The sequence below is a fragment of the Perca flavescens genome, chromosome 21 (genome assembly GCF_004354835.1).
Source record: "Perca flavescens isolate YP-PL-M2 chromosome 21, PFLA_1.0, whole genome shotgun sequence".
Taxonomy (NCBI): domain Eukaryota; kingdom Metazoa; phylum Chordata; class Actinopteri; order Perciformes; family Percidae; genus Perca; species Perca flavescens.
Window position 1 is genome coordinate 20,354,548 of NC_041351.1, and position 20,223 is coordinate 20,374,770.

At 42.6% G+C, this 20,223-nt stretch overlaps 2 protein-coding genes and 1 long non-coding RNA gene across 4 annotated transcripts; 1 reads left to right on the forward strand and 2 right to left on the reverse strand.

Annotated features, from left to right (window-relative positions):
- Positions 1 to 382: 382 nt before the first annotated feature.
- LOC114547631 (uncharacterized) lies at positions 383 to 17,377 on the forward strand. Of its 2 annotated transcripts, none has more exons than XR_003691242.1 (4): positions 383 to 420; positions 1,946 to 2,264; positions 14,534 to 14,582; positions 14,715 to 17,377. It is a non-coding gene; the product is annotated as an uncharacterized LOC114547631 (long non-coding RNA). The 2 variants fall into 2 exon arrangements; XR_003691243.1 differs by lacking the exon at positions 383 to 420 and adding an exon at positions 623 to 753.
- On the reverse strand, positions 3,569 to 9,994 carry josd1 (Josephin domain containing 1). The gene is given in 5 exon segments (XM_028566898.1): positions 3,569 to 4,023; positions 5,307 to 5,501; positions 9,123 to 9,251; positions 9,347 to 9,588; positions 9,590 to 9,994. Coding segments are annotated over 5 exon segments (807 nt in total). The 5' UTR covers positions 9,731 to 9,994; the 3' UTR covers positions 3,569 to 3,923.
- LOC114547629 (GTPase IMAP family member 4) lies at positions 15,231 to 19,527 on the reverse strand. Its single transcript, XM_028566897.1, has 8 exons — positions 19,401 to 19,527; positions 18,983 to 19,108; positions 17,726 to 17,803; positions 17,150 to 17,200; positions 16,964 to 17,014; positions 16,788 to 16,838; positions 16,495 to 16,536; positions 15,231 to 16,316 (listed from the first exon to the last, which is right to left on the reverse strand). Exons 2-8 carry the CDS (start codon positions 19,026 to 19,028, stop codon positions 15,610 to 15,612), a joined length of 1,026 nt encoding a protein of 341 aa, XP_028422698.1. The 5' UTR covers positions 19,029 to 19,108; positions 19,401 to 19,527; the 3' UTR covers positions 15,231 to 15,609.
- Between the last annotated feature and the right edge of the window lie 696 nt (positions 19,528 to 20,223).

Genomic DNA, 20,223 nt, shown 5'->3' on the forward strand with positions numbered 1-20,223 from the left:
CTGACTTAAATGAGTGGTTTAGGTTTTTAATTACTAATGTTAACTAGCATTTTATTTAGCAATAATTAGCCTGTGCCTATGTTATCTCCTTACATATACCTTTGCTCTCTGTCTCTGCAAGATTTGGAAAGATTGAGATTTCTCTTGGCACAGCTACCAGAAGACTTACAACTTTCAGACAGGTTGCTCACGTCACATTTACGTCGTCTTTCTCAGTTGGAGGTTGCGCTGTAACGCTCAGCGCTCACCGGAAAAGTGCTTCTAATATCCTTCACTGGTCTCCGTCCAGAGCAACGGGATCTGTTGGTCCATTTTTATATACAGTCTATGCTTACTACCCGTGAACTCGTACCAGATTGTTGACGTCACACACACACATAAACAACAATGGCGACCCCTATTGATGCTGTACAGACACGGGTAATTAACAGTGAGACATAGAAATAAATATACATAATTAGGCAACGTAAAGTAATTCCGCACATTGTAATCAAAACAATACACATACGATTGTGTACTACTACAGGTTACGTTTATTAAATGAAGCCCAAAATATGTCGCAGACTAGAAATCGCTAGTTTCAGCTAGCGCTAGCTAACGTCAACGTTAAGTAGCCGCTACCGCTAGCTAGAAGGGTATGTGGTGACTTTGCCAGGAACGCTACAAAGTCGTGAGTCGTGACTTGAAGTCGTAACTTACGGGCTAAAAATTGTGTCCGGAACGCAGCATAAGAGGTTGGAAAATGATTCATGGGTATGAAAAAAAACTAATTTCTGCTTCACAAATTTGTATTGACTTTTTGGAATTAAACAATCTGAAGTTTAGAGTAAGAATGGAGCTGCAAACAACTCATAAACCTCTGACTGAAACTTTTTTTTACAAGGGTTAACTAGCCATAAAGGTTGAAAACAGTGAGATTTTTTTTAATGCACTGTATTTTATAAGCTTTTTCTTTCTTTCTGTAAAATCATTTGAAATCTAACTAGTAACAACAGTTGACAAATAAATTGAATAAAAAGCAAAATATTTCCTCCTGAAATGTAGTGGGGTAGAAGTATAAAGTAGAAATGAAAATACTCAAGTAAAAGTGCAAGTATACCTCAAAAGTGTATTGAAGTAAACTTGAGTAAATGTGTTGAATTACTCTCCACTTGTGACCATGCAAAACAGGCGGAGAGAAAAGTGACAATTCTCACAACAATGACCCACGGAGCAAACATTGACCCAGTTAATACACCCGCACTCTAGCTTATACATAAAGTGCCATTAGAAGCATTTTATTTCTATGCAAAAAATAAAAAATAAACAAAATACAGTGACAATCAGCTGAATGGATTGTCATGGCAAAAAGCACATCTTGAATGCATTTGTGAGACACTTGTCATGATGTGATTGGGTCCAAAATCTCAGTAAAATGGATGAAAACCTCTGTGATGTTTCGATGCAGGTTCACTTGGATATAGTATGACATTAAAGGTCTACAGGCTGGAATTGAAGCGTGTCATTCCAAAATAAGTCATGCACCATTGAAAAACATGTGATCTTATCTTTAGAAAATCATACTATATCAAACACTTGTAAATAACAGAAAGCCCTTGGCTGCAAAAGTGAAAACATTATATTCAATGAGCTTTAGCGGTTTCTCCTCTATATTTACGATAAATTGGTGCTTTGGAATAAATCTCCTAAAATGGCATCAAACTGCACAGCCCCTCAATTTTCAGAGCAACACGTAGTTTTTTTTTTAATGTAAACAAGTTAAGGCCAATATTGCCATTAAGAGACAATATGTATAGTATTAACAGTTTTCTCTTACACTGATAGATTTGAAAGCTACAAACAGTGGAATCTCTCCGCTCGTTTCACAATAATCGACCACTGCACACGTCTGGCTGGACACGTGCTTAGTAGCCAGCCCAGTCAACTTTCAATTTTCTTTCCACAGTTTCTTTTTCTACATTATTGTCTACCCGGGCGCACTGTGCTCCACCTCAACTCTCTCAAACGGACAACTTCCCTTTCTGCAACCAAGCACCAGACCCCTCCTCAGACCGAACACACCAGAGACCCCCCTGCTGACTGTATATGACTTGATGGGACAATCCGTGACATCCTCTCCGAGCTGTTTGGCAGCTTTGACAAGAGATGTTTAAGAAGAGAAGGAGGCCTGCATCAGCTGAACTCCTGTGCTACAGAGGGCTGCTGTGGTGGCGACCCTCTGGAACAGCGTGGAGCCAGAGGAGGAAAAGGAAATCAAACAATGAGTGAGTAATCGTCCCTTGTGGCGTATCCTTGTTTTCGTCATCTGTGCACAATATGGACAATTAAAACAATATTTCTTTTCATCGCTATGGTTGATTTGTAACAATAACTCATTCATTATTTCAGATTACTATTGACATTCTAAACTCAAAGATCACTTACTTGCTTCTCCTGGAGCTTTTGACCTTATCCTCATACAGTCCTGTTCAGCAGATTAAGTTTACTCAGTTGCCACAGCACCGTATGCTGGAAAGTAGGGCTGCAAACAAGCGGTTATTTTCATTATCGACTAATCTGCCAATTCACTTCACGTTTAATCAACCCGTCAATAAAACGTCAGAAAATTCTGATAATTTCTCAGAGCCAAGATTTTGTTTATTTAAATTGCTCGTTTTGTCGATTAATAGATTTTCAGAATTGTTGCCGATTCATTTTCGTCGATCAACTAATCAACTAACTGTTTTAGCACTAAAGGACATTTTGAACATCTGCATTTTCATGGCAACTGGGCCAACTCAATCTGCTGTTAAGAACCGTCCAAAGTTCCAGAACCAGCTTATAAGTAAAGAAGTAGACTTTGAGTTGAGATAGTTTAGTAGACTGTCATGCTGGATCTGCACAATCTGGCCAATTTCTGTAATTTTGTAAAGTTTGATTTTATCAATAATTTAGGCAAACCCAATCTGATAAATATTCTATCATGATACAGTCTCATTCCAGTGAGAGATGATAATTGTCTCGGTGACAAGCACTCTTCATCAATATAAAGTAACCATTTGAACGTGAACAATTACAAAAAAACTGGATGAATGATGCCGTTACTTCTTCCTTGAAAAGGAAACTAAGGCAAACATCCACTAGAGGGAGTGCTTGGCCTGGGTGTTTGCATTGCTTTGTTGCATATAAAACCATTGTGTCGGCACAGCCTCGGTACAGTACAGGCTCAGACTGTGCCAGAAGTGTTTGGGGAAGTGCATGAAATACAAAGTTGGCAGCGTGATAAATCACTGGTTTTGTATTGTGATATGAAAAAAAAAAATGGCCGAGAGGAGGAGTAAGGTGGAGTCACACGGAGGCAAGAAAGGGCACGCTTTGGTGAAAGTGAAGGACGGGGGATACGGACAGACAGACTCACGACGTGAAGGGAGAGACAGAAACACGAAGACACATCAGTGAACGTCATGACTGAAGCAGTGAGGATCACTGAGGGAGACAGCAGATAAACACAGCATTTTTTCGTAAAGCCTGAACTCTCATGACATTGGAAACTTGAACAGTAAAAAAAAAAAAAAAAAAAAAAAAAAAAAAAAAAAAAAGGAAAACGGACAAAACTGACATCAAAAAATAGTCAATATATATATAAAAACACAAGAATAGCAGAAACAGAATGGTAACTTTTTATAAGTCTTAACTGTGTTGTGAGTAAAGGACTTGGGTTCTTTGATTCTCCCTGTAAAGTGTTTGCTTCCTTCATTGCTTTGCATCCTTTTAGATAAGAGTCCAGCAATGGCTGTGTAAACAAAACCCCAAAAAGGGGGGGGGGAATACATCTGCAAGTGTGCATCCATGTGACTGGCTTTGCACGATTTTAATTCCTCTCCCGTTCATTCTGTGATTGGCCCGTTGGCCCAATTGGTGCTGTGATTGGTTGGTTAAACCCCTTAGCCATCGGACCGCCATGTTTGGTGTGCCTCCACTTCCTCTGAGACGACCAATAGAAGTTCACAGTTCTTCCCTCGCAGCTGCTGGCGGAGAAACTTCCTGGGATGCGGGAAAAATAGGACAGCCACAGTTAAGACGATGCAAAGCGGGATGAACAACTCTTTTATATCAATTTGTATAAAAAGGCAAACCCAAAAATACACAGGGTCAGACCTGCTTTTAAAGCTGCCAATGCAGTGTTTGGTCACTAGGGGCATAAACACAACATTAAGACAATCACTTTCCAAAGCTGTTATGTAGAGGATGGATACCCGACCCAAACCCAACGGGACCCGACGGGGTGGTCCAGGTTCGGACAGATATTTAGAAATGATGTTCAGGTTTGGGTCGGTCACATCAGCGCGATAAGGCATGGAACATTTTACATTTAAAACAGCTTATTATGTAGGTAGCCAACGGGCCTGTTTCACTTGATGAATGGACATAAATATCTTAATGCCTGTCGGGCTCGGGTCGGGTTCGCTTACTGCTCTGTCGGACACGGGCCGGGCTCTGACAGAAAAATGCGGCCTGATCCGCACTCTACTATTATGGCAATCGTGTTGGCAAACATGTCCAGCAGACACTCTTAAAAAGTCATGTAGGCTACCTAATAGACAGAAACAATATTTACTCTCTTGTAGCTCTGTTTTGGTCTCAACTAACTCCTAAAAGGGAAATATCTGGCTCATTAGCGGTTACATTTGTCACTATGTTAGCTAGCTAGTGGCTAACTTTGTCTGTCTGGCGGGCAGGTACGTAGGTAGCATACAGTGGGTTTATAGAGAAGGGGCAACTACGTCATGGGGCATTGCATTCTGGGTAGTGGTCGCCATCTTTTCTGGCACGCTGCTTTGTTTACATTCATTTTCAACCACGAGCACATAGCGACAATAAATCAACAGAGAACCCTGTAATAAATCATCTAACAAGTGTAGTGAAGCAGCTCTGTTGTAAAGGCTAACAAAGCCCGGTGAGCACACCGACAGCATGTTTAAAAGCACAAGCCGAAACGATATGTCATAACGGAGTAAGGTGGTCAGCCACCATGCTAACAGCATTGCCTACTACGCCAAACTCCAAACTCAGTATCAAGTTTCATGGCAATCTGGCCAATACTATATAGTTGTAAATAAATCTTACTCTGGGCTAAAGTGTTAGATAGACAGACCAACATATTCATCCATTCATAGATCACTATCGCCACCACTCTGCTGTTAAAAAGGGACCAACGGCTCCTGCGTGTGATATACGAATCCGCCATGGCACAATTATTTTAAATCTCATAACAATCACAGTTGTCAAAGTAAGAAAACACATGCACATAAACACACACATCTCACCTGAGCTCATCCGAGCTGCCGATAGGTTGAGGGCTACGCAGCTTGGAGTCCAAGTTGTAGTAGAGCCCGCCCACCTCTCTGACTCCTATCCAGTGCTGGCGTTTGAGAGGCAGCCGGAGAGGTCCCCAGCGCAGGTTGGATGGCACGTTTAAAATGAAGCCAGTCACGTTGGACAGCTCGATGCTGCCTACATCCCTGGAGGAAGAAAGACAATGTATTCATTGTAGTAAATGTCGTCTATAAGTAGTGTGTGTTAATCAAGCATACAACTAGGGTTCGGTACCGAAACCTTCCTACGCAACCAGTAGGAATCGGGCCGGATTAGAATGCAAATTTCGGTTCCTCATTTCAGTTCCATTTAATGTGTCGACTGAAATATTTTCCCTCTGTAACTACGAAACGGACGTAAAAATATCATACTTTCTCTGTAGTCTACAGTTAGCTAGCTACCGTAAATGTAGGCTACTTTTAAAATTCCATATTTTCCCTCTGGGCTCACCAAAACGGACGTAAAAGCCTTTCTTTGATGTCATTTTTCAGTTTTTCAAGAATCAGTTTAGGAATCTGAATCGTTTTAAAAAGTACCGGTTCGGCATCAGAATCCCAAAAATCCAAACGATACCCAACCCTACATACAAGTGCTTTTGCAATTCTTTATCCCATCACATACAAATTAAGCTTGGCGTAAGTATACCCCCTTCATAAATCCCCCCCCCCTCCTCCTCAATAACTACAGACACAGAAATGACACATACTAATGGTGCGTTCTTTTGGTCTTGTAATCGCGACTGGTAGCTTGAGGGTGACGTCATATCCGTGTCGAAAACGAGAAACGAACTCGGGGTCCTCCGAGTTCAGACGACTTGACGAGTCATATATACGACCTCGGGGGCGTTCTTTTTGCAACTTCCGGTTCGTAACTCCGAAAAACGACTCGTAGATCGACTTCGGTGGACAAAAAGAACGCACCATAAGGAAAGCTCATTGTGGGACTGACTCTAGTGGCTGTAATTCTGCCCCAAGGCTGAATTTCAGGAAAGAGACTTCAGATACAGTATTAGGGGACCACTAAAGTCTATATAAAAGAGACTTCAGATACAGTATTAGGGGACCACTAAGGTCTATATAAAAGAGACTTCAGATACAGTATTAGGGGACCACTAAGGTCTATATAAAAGAGACTTCAGATACAGTATTAGGGGACCACTAAGGTCTATATAAAAGAGACTTCAGATACAGTATTAGGGGACCACTAAGGTCTATTTAAAAGAGACTTCAGATACAGTATTAGGGGACCACTAAAGTCTATATAAAAGAGACTTCAGATACAGTATTAGGGGACCACTAAAGTCTATATAAAAGAGACTTCAGATACAGTATTAGGGGACCACTAAGGTCTATTTAAAAGAGACTTCAGATACAGTATTAGGGGACCACTAAGGTCTATATAAAAGAGACTTCAGATACAGTATTAGGGGACCACTAAGGTCTATATAAAAGAGACTTCAGATACAGTATTAGGGGACCACTAAGGTCTATATAAAAAGAGACTTCAGATACAGTATTAGGGGACCACTAAGGTCTATATAAAAAGAGACTTCAGATACAGTATTAGGGGACCACTAAGGTCTATATAAAAGCATCCAAAGAGCACCATGTCATGGGACCTTTAAATGAAGTCGCTCCTGATTGAAACTGTATAATCCTTACATTACCGTTGACCATTTTCTCTAGCACACAATAGGTTTAAGATTAAATATATACACTACTGCCAGCCTTTCAATTCCGTATGATATGAAAAAAGCCTAAATCTAGAAACCTGCTTGAGGTAGTTATCATAAATAGAAATAACCACAGGGTCACTTTGTGTAGAATACATTGTCCATAATAGTGAGAGCGCACAATGGTAGCTATTCTGTGATACACAATACATTTAGGGCTGCAACAACGAATCGATAAAATCGATAAAATTTGATTACTAAAAAAGTTGGCAACGAATTTAATTATTGATTCATTGTGTCGCGCAATCATTAGGCCACCTAGTCGCGGAGATAAAAAAAAAATTGAGTTGAGCGCAGAGCGGAGCGAAAGAAAAGAAAAAAGAGCAGAGCAGGGGTAGAGGATACGGAGAGAGACCGGAGAGACCCGTAACGTTGTTCTGAAACACTCGGCGGAGGCAGAGAAATCAGTACGACCCAAGTCATCCAAGGTGTGGGAGCATTTCACACTAAATAAATAAAAAATGTGTTAATTGCAAGATAAGCAAAAGCGACACGGCATGGCACGGGCGCACCACGGTGATGAGTCAGCACCTAAAACGTAAACATGTTGGAGTCCTTGATGAGGAGGAAGGGAGTTCAACAGCAGGGTAAAGTCACTACACTATCCTACTTCTGTTCTGTTCTGAAGTGAGGAACCTACAGTCCCTCCAGTAGCTCTTCTGGTGCTGCAGTTTACTCGTTATCCAGCTGACTAGCATGACAAGCTAGCGTTAGCTCGGTAATAACAGTAATAAAGCAGGGGTGGTATACTTTGCAAGACTAAATACACTGTTTTATTCACTCGCCTTTTTTGGTCCATTAATTTTTCAATCTGTTATGTATATATTATGTGCTTTGTCCCATATCAGTTATTGTTGACAAATATAATAGTGTGTGGTGTATAAACGAACTTAACTTGCACTTACTACAATGATGGTAATAATTTAATGAATAAGTGTGTGTGTGTGTGTGTGTCTGTCTGTCTGTATCTGCTATTTGGGTTACTTACCTTTACACAACTATTAACTAAAACAATAAGTATGCATGTATTGAGTTGATGTAAATGAAGGCTTTTTTTTATCCGATTCATCGATTAATCGAAAAAATAATCGACAGATTAATCGATTATTAAAATAATCGTTAGTTGCAGCTCTAAATACATTAAAAGAAATTCTCTACAATACATGAGGATTTTCAAAAACCCGGAATTGACCATACACTACATGTATTTACGGCACTATGAAGTGCTTTTAATTACGCTCAAGACTTTTTTTTTAAATGCAGCAACACTTACAACTTTCCATCCATCAAATGTTAAACATTAAATATTGTGAACATTTTCACATTCATTTGGTAGTATTATGAATTAACAAGGTTGTCGTTTGGAAGCTGATTCTGAAATCCGGAATATTTCCCATAAGCACTTGAATGCACCACAAGGAAGTCCCAGGTTACATTACAGAAACATAACTTGGACCAAAAAACATGATATCACTGCTTAATATTTACAATGACAAACATGTAAACGCTGTGTTACTAGATTTAGAGTAGCTTTGATTTTGTTCCTGTTTAGGTCAAGACAGAGAAACAGGAATACGGCTTTCTGATAACACTGTTGTTTTACTGATAAAAGCAAGCGGTTGCTGTTGTTGCCACAGTCGTGTAAGACTGTTGACGAGGGAAGCAGAATATGCTGATTAAACTGTCTCTCAGACTTTGTCAGCTGATGGAACAGCTGACATATCACAGAAATCATTAAAGACCCTGCTGATTAGGTGCAGAGGACACAGGAAGCCTCGTTACAATATTTCCCTTGCGTTTACATTCTGGGATTCAAGTGGATGCTCCTAAACTGCAGATGTAACAGCTATATAATAGTTGTCTGCCTGACCCTCATATTGACTATTAACGGGAAACAACAAGGAGATCAGTCAAAGGATATCCTGCAGTGACAACAGAAACAAATCTTCTGTCCTTCAACTCCCTTACATTTTCACGTGCAAGAATAAAGACAACAGAAATGGAAGATTTTCGGCCACAGCCCGACAGTATATACCTTCTTTTATCCCACCAAACTGCCTCAAACCCTCGGGTCTGCAAGGCTGCCATAATGACGTTTACATCGTAGTTCCCATTTCCCAGCATGCTCTTCTTGTGAGGCGTCACCAGAGTGCTGGGAGAAAGCCTGCAACAAGTTGACAAGACGAGATTAAAAGATTATCCACATTTCGTGTACACACGCTAAATATTGATAGAGATTGGATAAGACAGCGTCCCCACCTCTGGTATATCTCCTGCAAGGTGTCCCTACTGAAGGCCGTCCCGTCCTGGAAGACGTTATTGAGCGCGTGCAGGGCGCACAGCTCCCTCCGCTGCTTCTCATGATAAATGGCCGAAGGGGTCAGAGAGGGCTGAGCAGGTAGTGGGGGGGTGAGGGAGGAAGAGGAAGATGTGAGATCCTGCTGCTGCGAGTCCGTGGGATCCTTGCACCTCCTCTCCTCCATTCCCACCACCACCCCCCCCTCCTCCTCCTCCTCCTCCTCCTCCTCCTCCTCCTCCTCCTCCTTTCTGCCTGCTGACCTTCCAGGGCATGCAGCCCAGCTCTTGTAGGCCGCCTCGCCCCTTCCCCTTCCACTCACCGGCTGGATACGGAGCGCTTCCCATCCCTGGACGTTCACCGCCGCCGGCCCTGCCGCCGCCAGCTCCCCCAGCTCCACCACTACCTCCACAACTACTACCTTCAGAACGCTACATCAGCATCATGACAACCATTGCCATAGCAACCTCTCAGCCGCTTGGAAGAGAGGAGCTTGTGTGTATGGCCACAGGAGGGGGGAGTTGCAAGGTAAACGAGACCTGTGGCTGTAACACCTGCTCTCTCCAAAGGATGGATGTGAAGAAAGGTCAACAGGAGGAGGGAGGGAGGGGGGGGGGGGGGGTTTGGGGTAACAACTGAAACTCACGGTGGGATTGCCAGCAAACAAAGACACTCCAGATGCTCCCAACTCGAAAGATTACTCCTCCAACACCACCACCACCACCACCACAGCGGTGCCGTCAATCAAACTGCCGTTGCTCTCTGTGCGTTTCCACTTCCTCCATCTTCGGTGCGTGTTGACAGCTCTTTCCATTCAATCACCAAGCCTAAAGCTTTGCAGTTCTTTCCATCAGCAGGCTGCTGACCGTGAAGCGTCACTTCCACTGGAACACATACAACTAGGAGTTGATGCTGAGCAGTGCCAGGAAAAGGACATCTGAAAGAAGGACAGAAAGAAAAGCTGTATTTGCTGTTTCATTCTCCGCTATGTTGTTAATTCACAACTCGGTCGTTTCAAATGATAGAAATGGTCACAAATTCCCACCACAAAGTAGCAGAGCTCAAACAGCAGCCAAACGACTGAAACAACACTTTAAGGCAACGCTAAATTTGTTGTTGACTGCGACAGATAGCGTCGAAATGACACTATAAGCTGCTACTATATCTCCTGTTGGTCAGCAGACCCCCCCCCCCCGCCCCAAAATGAGAAGAAGGTACACATTTCCAGGAGCTTGGACTGGATAGAGGAAGCAGCCTGTTCAGTAAGCTAGCAAAATATGACAACAGCCCCCCCCACCCCGAACAAAACAAGACACGCACATTATGGAGCTTACGGTCCATTAATAAGGATATAGCCGCTGTTCTACTGTGAAACCATACATGTACCCATGCAATTAATCCATGATAGTAACAAATATCTGGCGATAATCTACTGGCTGCTCTACGTGACTCATGTGTCTACAGCAAACACAACCACAACGCTTCCTTTTCGTCTTATAACTTCATTTTCCTCGAACCGACCGCTTACCTGGCCGCTTCCCCCCGGTTGTGTCACAGCTGGACTATCATAAACCGGTGTAAAAACTGAATCTTCTCTCTCCTGTTTCCCTAAAGGCTGTTCAGTCCTTTGTCTTTGCCAATTTTTCCTAGTATAGCTCTCTCTCTCTCTCTCTCTCCGTCTGTCTCTCTCTCTCCGTCCATGCAGACGCTGACATGCGCAGTAGCGTCTCGCTGGCTCCGTATTTCTGTCACCGCCTGCGTCAGTCGACAGTGGAGCAGTCCCTCCCCTAGGACTGCGAAACACTTTATTTTCCACTTTTTTCCCCCATCACCCGTTAGTGAGCATGTTAAAAATAAAATAAATAACACAATGCTGATTTACTGCTGTTTGCAGCAGTAATGTAGATCATTTATAAGTCCGTGTCCAGGCTTTTAGTCCAGGTGGTAGGTGCAACTTCATTTTCAGTGCTGAATGCGTAAAGTGTCAGTTCTTAGGCCTACTTCTTTATTAACAATGGATCACATGACGAAGGAATCCCACACACATAATTCCTAAGTCACCCAACTCTGAAGTTCCGCAAGTTTTTAGCCTCTTTTAGCTCATTGTTTTGGTTTTACGCTTGCAACTTTACGGTTTTGATTGACAGATTATGAGACAATGGGGCCCTAGGCACAGACTACATCTATTGTCTACATAGGAATAAGACACCCAAAAGTATATTGTTAGTCATTTTGCATCTCTTTGTGATTGTTTTGTGTCTCATTATATTATTTTGGGTCTTTTGTAGTCGGCCTGTGTTTTTGGTCATATGTTCTCAGTTATGTAGCGTCTCTTTGTGGTTGTTTGAATCTCTGTAGCGTCTCTTTGTGATCGTTTTGGGTCTTTTTGTAAGTCCGGCAATGTGTATTATTTGCTTAGCATGGCAGACAAAGTTAGACACTGGTGAATATTTAGCAGCTAAAGACCCAGATATTTTTTCAGTAGATGGGGACCAATATATATACCCTGCTGTTGTAATGTACAGCAGGGTGAATTGCATCCAATTTCGGTGATGTACCAATATGTATATAATAACATCTTTAAGATGTCTTTCTAACAAACCCCATTTTTTTTTGTGGCTATCTCTTCAGCAATAGCCTTTTGATTTATTTGCATTCTTTCAGTCTTTTCATAGGCCTCCTAGTTTTTCATTGTGACTGGTGGAGTCTCAAATTGCATAGAGAACAATGGATTCACACATTAGACGTGATGTGGAACTCAAAAGCTGCTTCCAGGGAAAATGAGTGAATGAATGAATGGATTGTTTATTTTCATGTCTGGCCGCTTACACGGGTCATCCATTATAGGATTATTCAGACACATTTTAAATAAACACTTCCTAGTGCTGACAGCAAACAAAATATGTACATAAAGGTTACACATATAACATTTACAATTCAAGTAGGCTAGGCTACTAACATATAATTAATATTGCAACATAAAACCCTTTCAGGCCAGAATACAGTGGAAAATACCAGATTAGGAAGATACTGTAGTTATTCCAGATAAATAGTAAGGGAGGACAGACTGGAGAAAGAGCAAGAGAGAGGCTTTAAATAATGATGACATTCTGATGGCCTTCTTCAGTCTCTTTTATTGAAACAATGTGACACAGCCCATGGTTTGTTATGGTACTCTACGTGAGTTGTTCCGTCCTGGTCGTGGAACAACGGACCAGCTCTTCACTCTCGCAAGGATCCTGGAGGGATCCTGGGAGTATGCCCAACCGGTCTAGATGTGTTTTGTGGATCTGGAAAAGGCGTATGACCGGGTCCCCCGGGAGATACTGGGGGGTGCTGCGGGAGTATGGGGTGAGGGGGTCTCTTCTCAGGGCCATCCAATCTCTGTACGATCAAAGCGAGAGCTGTGTCCGGGTTCTCGGCAGTAAGTCGGACTCGTTTCAGGTGAGGGTTGGCCTGCGCTTTGTCACCAATCCTGTTTGTAACATTTATGGACAGGATATCAAGGCGTAGTCGGGGTGGAGAGGGGTTGCAGTTCGGTGGGCTGGGGATCTCATCGCTGCTCTTTGCAGATGATGTGGTCCTGATGGCATCATCGGCCTGTGACCTTCAGCACTCACTAGATCGGTTCGCAGCCGAGTGTGAAGCAGTTGGGATGACGATCAGCACCTCTTAATCTGAGGCCATGGTTCTCAGCAGGAAACCGATGGAGTGCCTACTCCAGGTAGGGAATGAGTCCTTACCCCAAGTGAAGGAGTTTAAGTACCCTGGGGTTTTGTTTGGAAGTGAGGGGACAATGGAGCGGGAGATTGGTTGGAGAATCGGCGCAGCGGGTGCGGTATTACATTCAATTTATCCCACCGTTGTGACAAAAAGAGAGCTGAGCCAGAAGGCAAAGCTCTCGATCTACCGGTCAGTTTTCGTTCCTACCCTCACCTATGGTCATGAAGGCTGGGTCATGACCAAAAGAACGAGATCCAGGGTGCAAGCGGCCAAAATGGGTTTCCTCAGGAGGGTGGCTGGCGTCTCCCTTAGAGATAGGGTGAGAAGCTCAGTCATCCGTGAGGAGCTCGGAGTAGAGCCGCTGCTCCTTCGCGTCGAAAGGAGCCAGTTGAGGTGGTTCGGGCATCTGGTAAAGATGCCCCCTGGGCGCCTCCCTAGGGAGGCACGTCCAGCTGGGAGGAGGCCTCGGGGAAGACCCAGGACTAGGTGGAGGGATTATATCTCCAACCTGGCCTGGGAACGCCTCGGGATCCCCCAGTCGGAGCTGGTTAATGTGGCTCGGGAAAGGGAAGTTTGGGGTCCCCTGCTGGAGCTGCTCCCCCCGCGACCCGACACCGGATAAGCGGATGAAGATGGATGGATCTATGTGAGTTGTTCCTCTCGTGTTGAATTTTGAACATTTTGAGAGTAGCTCAGAATTCACTCAACATATCATTCACTTTGATTTTGTAGCTCTACTTCGGTGTGCGAAACTCCTGAGAATGTTGTGCAGGCAGAAAAACTAAAACAAAGAGCTAAAAGTGGCTAAATGGTTGCAGTTTGGTGTTCATTTTCAGTGGGTTTGTCACTATGTTTGACCATTTGATGAGCCATTTGATTCCGTGTCAAAATAAAAATGATTTTTCAATGCAAGTGTAAAAGACTTTGGCACTTTCTCTTAAATGTTTTTTTTAGGACCACCACCAATCAGCCCCGGTTTAATCCCATAATATCCCCAATTATGTGGATACAACAGAAAATTAATCTCTCTTCCTCTTGTGACATTCCTGCACTGCTAATGACACGTTTAGCCAGAGAGTACAGATCTTTTTTTTTTTATCTTCAAATTGAATAAACTTAGAATTGCTGGTATTGTGTTTTAGTGCAGAACGGGAAGGTCAAGCTCTTTAAAAAGTGTTTTGTCAGTTAAACTGATCCAAAAGTCTAACCCTCCTGACACACTTTTTTACTGCTTTTCTGACGTTTTTAGCACTTTTCAGATGGTCTATTTTGTAAAATGTATTACTATGAAGCTAAATATAATACATTTCCTTCTTTTATGCCCTTTTAAACATGTAAGATGTCCTTGTGTATTTAGAAAGGCGTCCGCCAAATAAAATGTATTATTATTATTATTATTACTGACCAGTCAGATGTTTCCCCGACAGTAACAAGCTATACCCAAAAGTGACACTGGAAAACATTGGCGCTAATAAGGTAAATATTTGTTTTTTTGCAGCATATTTGTTTGGCTGTACAGCACTGTAACTAGTCCCTGGCTCCCAGACGAGCTGGAACATGATGACTGGGGCTAACTGTTCCTTTAATATCGTTTTCTCTTTTTCTCAGGTCAGAGGTCAGGCTTGGCAAAAGAACAGCAGAACACTGGGGGTTATTTTCTTTCCTTCTTTCCAATGCTTAAGTTTATACATCATCATGCCCATGATGAACCTGATTGGTCTGTTGAAGGTCTGCACTGTTTAGTTAGTTAGTCTACCTACTTGTGTTTCAGCTCATTAGGATTTGCCTGCCTAAAAATGTGGGCAAACTCAATTCTGAAAATGAAAGGTGATCAAAATGGGTTTATACTGCACTAGATTGACAACATGTACTTGCAAAATAGAGACAATATTGATACCTTTACAATTAAAGAGAGTATTATGTCATATACCAACTTGTTACTGTCATTTGTTGACAATATGTAGGAGATTTCTATTCTGATCACAGCTACATAAATACAATCTCTAAAACCTGCAATTGAATTTGAACTTGTTCATATTAAAGTAATTGTTAATTATCTTGTCTAAATGCTATTTCAGAGGCCTCTGGAGAAAGCAAAGAATATATTGAACAGTACTGCTGAACTCCCAATGTGACTTCAGTTTATTTTCCCCGATCATCTTTAAAGTTTGAAATCTTATAAATTATGAAGGAAAGGGGGGAGGACCAAGCACTGCAGCAGAGGAAGAAAACATGAGGTGCACGCCTTTCCCAATGAATATACAGACATGGAGGAATTACAACACATCAAAATAGCTAAATTAAGTGTGTGTGTGTGTGTGTGTGGGCATGATATCTAACCAAAAGCATTGGCGGCATGTTGAAAACCAAAAGGCGGCCATCCAGCAGTACTACATTCATTTGGACAGTGGTGAACCAGCAGAGTGACAAAAATACCTCAGGCAAAGATTCACCCTTGCACTTCAAGTCTGCTGATTTTTTTCACTGCCCCCCCTCCCCCTTATTATGTGTGTCCCAGTTTTCCAGCCAGGGCAGAGCCCATATCAGCTAGCAGCTCCTCCCTGATGCGGTCCTCCCTCCTCTGCAGCTCGTGGACAAAATGCCCCCTCAGTGTCTTCATCGCCACCACACGCCCCAGCAGCTGCCTGCGCATCACACTCTGTGCCTCTGGGGGGCAGTCTGGCCTGTTGTCCACCAGCTCTGGCCTCTGGTCGCTTAGAGACAGAGCCCTTTGCAGATCCCCAGAGTCCACATCCAGCAGCTGATCTACGGTACACTTCCGACCCAGGCGGTCTGCTTGGGTAAACACTGGGATGATGAACCCTGCGACCCCGTCGCCAAACAGCTCAAGGGTGGCTCGGATTGCCTGAGCCGCATCCTGGTCGGTCTCCGTGCTGGAGCCCGGAGCTCGTATCGCCAGCAGGAAGGCGTGCGGCCCAGGACCGGAGAGCTGAAGGCTCCTCAGAGCTTCCCTGGCTCTCATGTTGTTCCCCAATGACGGCCCCAAAAGGTCTGGGGTGTCGATCGCTGTAACCTCTCTACCATCCATTACTGTCCTCCTCTTGGTGCTCTGCATTAGGGGACCCATGGGTGCCTTTGTCTCACTGTTGCCCAACAAAGTATCTGCGAGGGAGGTCCGTCCTCCACCCATGGGCCCCAGGAGGATAAGCCTTAGGCCTGGTTTGTCGATCCTGCTGGATGGATCCATCTCTGATGAGGTGACAAGTTTTTATTAGATAAATAATAAAAGACTTTGCAGAACAGCTGTGATTCTCAGCCCAGCTGGGCCTGAGTGAGTGGGTTTTAGGTTTGAAATATTTCACATTCAACAGAACAAACAAGAAAAAGAAGAAAACGTGTATCAAAAGGCAAATGAATGTGAACTGACCCGTGTTGACACTAATCAGCGACTTGAACTTGGAGGAAGATGCTGATGGAGGAGGAGATTGTAAGTCAGTTGCTTAATTATAGGCCTATAATTATCATGTACGCCCCACTCCACGTATATACTAAATTTCTGTCATGTGTCTGCTGAATTTCTGAGTCACTTCCTCTGGCTACCCAAACATACCCATCCAAATTGTAAACTTCTCCTGACCTGTTTAGCTTCCCTTAAAAAGTCCATTTGAAGCACACAATGAAGAGGAAACAACATCCAACACAAATGCAGCCAGCACTCACCTTCGATAAACCGCCAAATTCCAGACAGCCAGTTACACAGGCTCTGGATTCCTGACACACAAGACACAAATAGAACATTTTAGAATATGACGACTTCTTTTTTCTTTTTTTATTCATAGGGGACATATTTTTGTTTTATTCCTATTGGTCAGAAATTCAGGATGTATGTTTCGTACCACGAAGGGTTCCCACTAGGTGGCTCACCCAACTCCAAAGAGCTGTCAGACCTGAGGCAGAACACACATTTAAGTTGTGGTGATTTTTATTTCACATCATACACACATACGTGAGCTGTCAGTTAAGATCAGACTGTGACGTCGAGGACAAAGTGACCTCTCATATGTCACTCTGACAGAACTCACCGGTTAGAGTGCAGAACAGACGAATCGGCCATCGGATCAGAGCTGGCAGTGCTGCAGGGAGAACAAGACTACTGTGAGTATTACACCAGGGGTCATCATTGATTGATTGTTGGTTTTGGTCTTTTTCATAGGATTTGCTGACAATATAGAGTAGCCTATCTCCTGCTTTATCCTTTAGATATGTGTGTCTCTGATCAATAAATGAATGTGCACAGGTCTGGTGTGATTCTGCATAGGCCTACTGTACGTGCGTTCATATTTGTCACTAAAAATGGAGGGAGGATCGAGTCACCCTCTGTAAGTAGGACCCATAGTTCCCGGCTAAACCCCTGCTAAAACCATCAGGGATGTCTGCTCTCATCAAAAAACATTTCTGATAAGTTCAAGCAGGTTTAATCTTCTTTACATGTTTAGATTTGCTGTGCTTTCTGGTTTCCAGTCTCACTATATCTGAGGAGGACAGGTCAGTCAATCAGAGAAACAACATGGCTTACACCATGTCAGGGGAGCTTTCTGTTTTTCCAACTTAATATGAACTTGTGTGTTGGTGAGTGAGTGAGTGAGTGAGTGACTGACTCTGTGAGAATCTGTAGAGAAGATACCCCACCACAGTAAAAGCTCCCATTTGGATGTTGTTGCTGTTCAGCCACCATTCTATAAAAGAGAGGGGAGGGAGGAAAACATGACATCAGTATTGCAATGTTGTACACAACTTATCATGGGGTCTACCTTTCACCTAAATGGGAAATGCAAAAGGAAATCCATATTGTTTAAATCAGGGCTCACTCTCTCTCTGTGTGTGTGTGTGTGTGTGTGTGTGTGTGTGTGTGTGTGTGTGTGTGTGTGTGTGTGTGTCCCTGTAGGCATATCAAGGTCTACATTAATGTAATATGTATATGTATTCCAGGATTATTTTGACAAAGGAAACTTCAGCACAGTTTCAAATGGCAATTCATAGTGGCTGTGTTAAAAAAAAGGCTTTCAACTTGATCATTTAATAAAACTACATCAAACATGGTTGCGTAGTGTTTCATGCCTTTTGTAGTGGTGGGATGTAAACTAAGTACATTTACTCAAGTACTGTAGCCTACTTAAGTACAAAATTTGAGGTAGACTACTTGTAGGCTACTTTACTTGAGTATTTTCTTTTCATGCCACTTTCTACTCCAACACTGTACAATGTGGTATTAGTAGTTTTACTTAAGTGATCTGAATACTTTCCCACTGTGTTTTTTGAGTCTTAAAGATGAGACTTAGTTTTCTTAATCCATAATGAGCTTGTGCTCAAACTTTAATGTACGACTGAACATCATCACAACCGCCACAACCACGTAGCTTCCCTAGCCGTTCTTCTTCATCTGTCTCCAATCACATGCACCATGGTCATATCACTAACTAAGTCCCTCTGCTGGTCAGACTAGGTATTACAGTTTATTAATTGCATATCAACACACCCACCACTGGTCTATTCATTGTCAGGAGTGGAAAGTCACGCGCTCTTGACTTGCATTTATTTTTTATTTCGAAAAACTAATCCGGAAGTCCAAAAACTTTTGACTGCTAACTTGATAATATGTACTGCGTACTCCACAGTCTACGCTTAACGATTTAGTTTTTGCTACCATGAAGACACAACGTGACATAATGAGATCATAAAAGACCGTAACGTCATTAATAGACATCCAACGAAGTGGCAATTTAAAAATTGTATTGTCATAAATACAAATAATAACATAAGCCCACGTTAGCCTACTTAGCCTAGCGCAAACATCTTTAAGGTCTCTAAAAAGGTATGTTTGATTTTTTTAATTTATTTTTTAAATCCCGTCTCACCTGTAACAGCATCCTCAGCGTTGTCCTTCTCACATTGGCACTCCATGTCTCTGAAGTTGACAGACTTTCAGCCTGTGTCAAGACAGCGAGAATATACGTGTGTGACAGCACCACGTCTGCTCAGAACTGTAAATATAAAAGCACTATAGTTCAAATAATGCACCCACCGGGCTGCTAAATGTTTTACAACGTTTCGATGACATCAAATTAATATTCATATTACAGCGAAGTTAGGTGCCTAGATATCATTTGGTCAGTTGTTTGTTAACATTTAGCAAAGTTTCAACACGGGGTAAACCAAAACGGGAAACCTACACAGGAATACTCGACATAATACATAGAATGTAGTAGAACAAGTATCTAAACCCATACCGACGGCAAACTGTTCCTAAGGTGTAGACACATAAAGCTCCATTACCTGTGTGTGTAGTCAGTTAATCCTCCCCAAAGAAGGCCGTGACGTAACTCACATGAGGTCAAAGTTGCATGTTATCTTTTCTTCCTGCCTGTGCAGGCCTGCCCTCAACACATCTATTGTGTCATGTGGCAAAACAACGCAACGCAGTGAGAGGGGCCAGGTATGCTGATTAGTTAGTTAGTTAGATAGATAGGCATCCAGTAGCTTAGACCACCATAACACAACAAACACATATATCTCACATACGTAAAAATGTAAAGAGTTAAAGGTTGTTCCCCTATTGACGGCCCCAAAAGATCTGGGGTGTCGATCACCGTGACCTCTCTAGTATCCATTACTGTCCTCCTCTTGGTGCTCTCTGTTAGGGGACCCATGGGTGCCTTTGTCTCACTGTTGCCCAACAACAAAGTGTGGGTGCTATAGTTTAGGCTATGCTGCAGTCTTACTTTGGATGGACACACCTTTTTCCCTTGAAGAACCGGAAATACTGCTCAACAATATATTACATACAGTATACTGACTCATGCGGTTGTTAAAATAAAACAAACTAGATGCAAAGCTGTACAAATTTTTTTATTTTTTTATTAATGCAAATAAAAGGTTGTTAACAAGTGGCATCACTAGTTACAGTGTGTTTTATGACTGTATGTGAATTGTACACTTGTACACAAAAAAGGATAAAGCAAGAGGTTTAATCTTGACATACACAACAGGAAACCTTTTTGGTTGAACACTGCACACAGTGTTCTGGTCGGTCCCTGAGTTCACAGGGTAAAGGTAATATCCTGGTTTTTAAAATGGATCACAAAATGGACCAGAACTT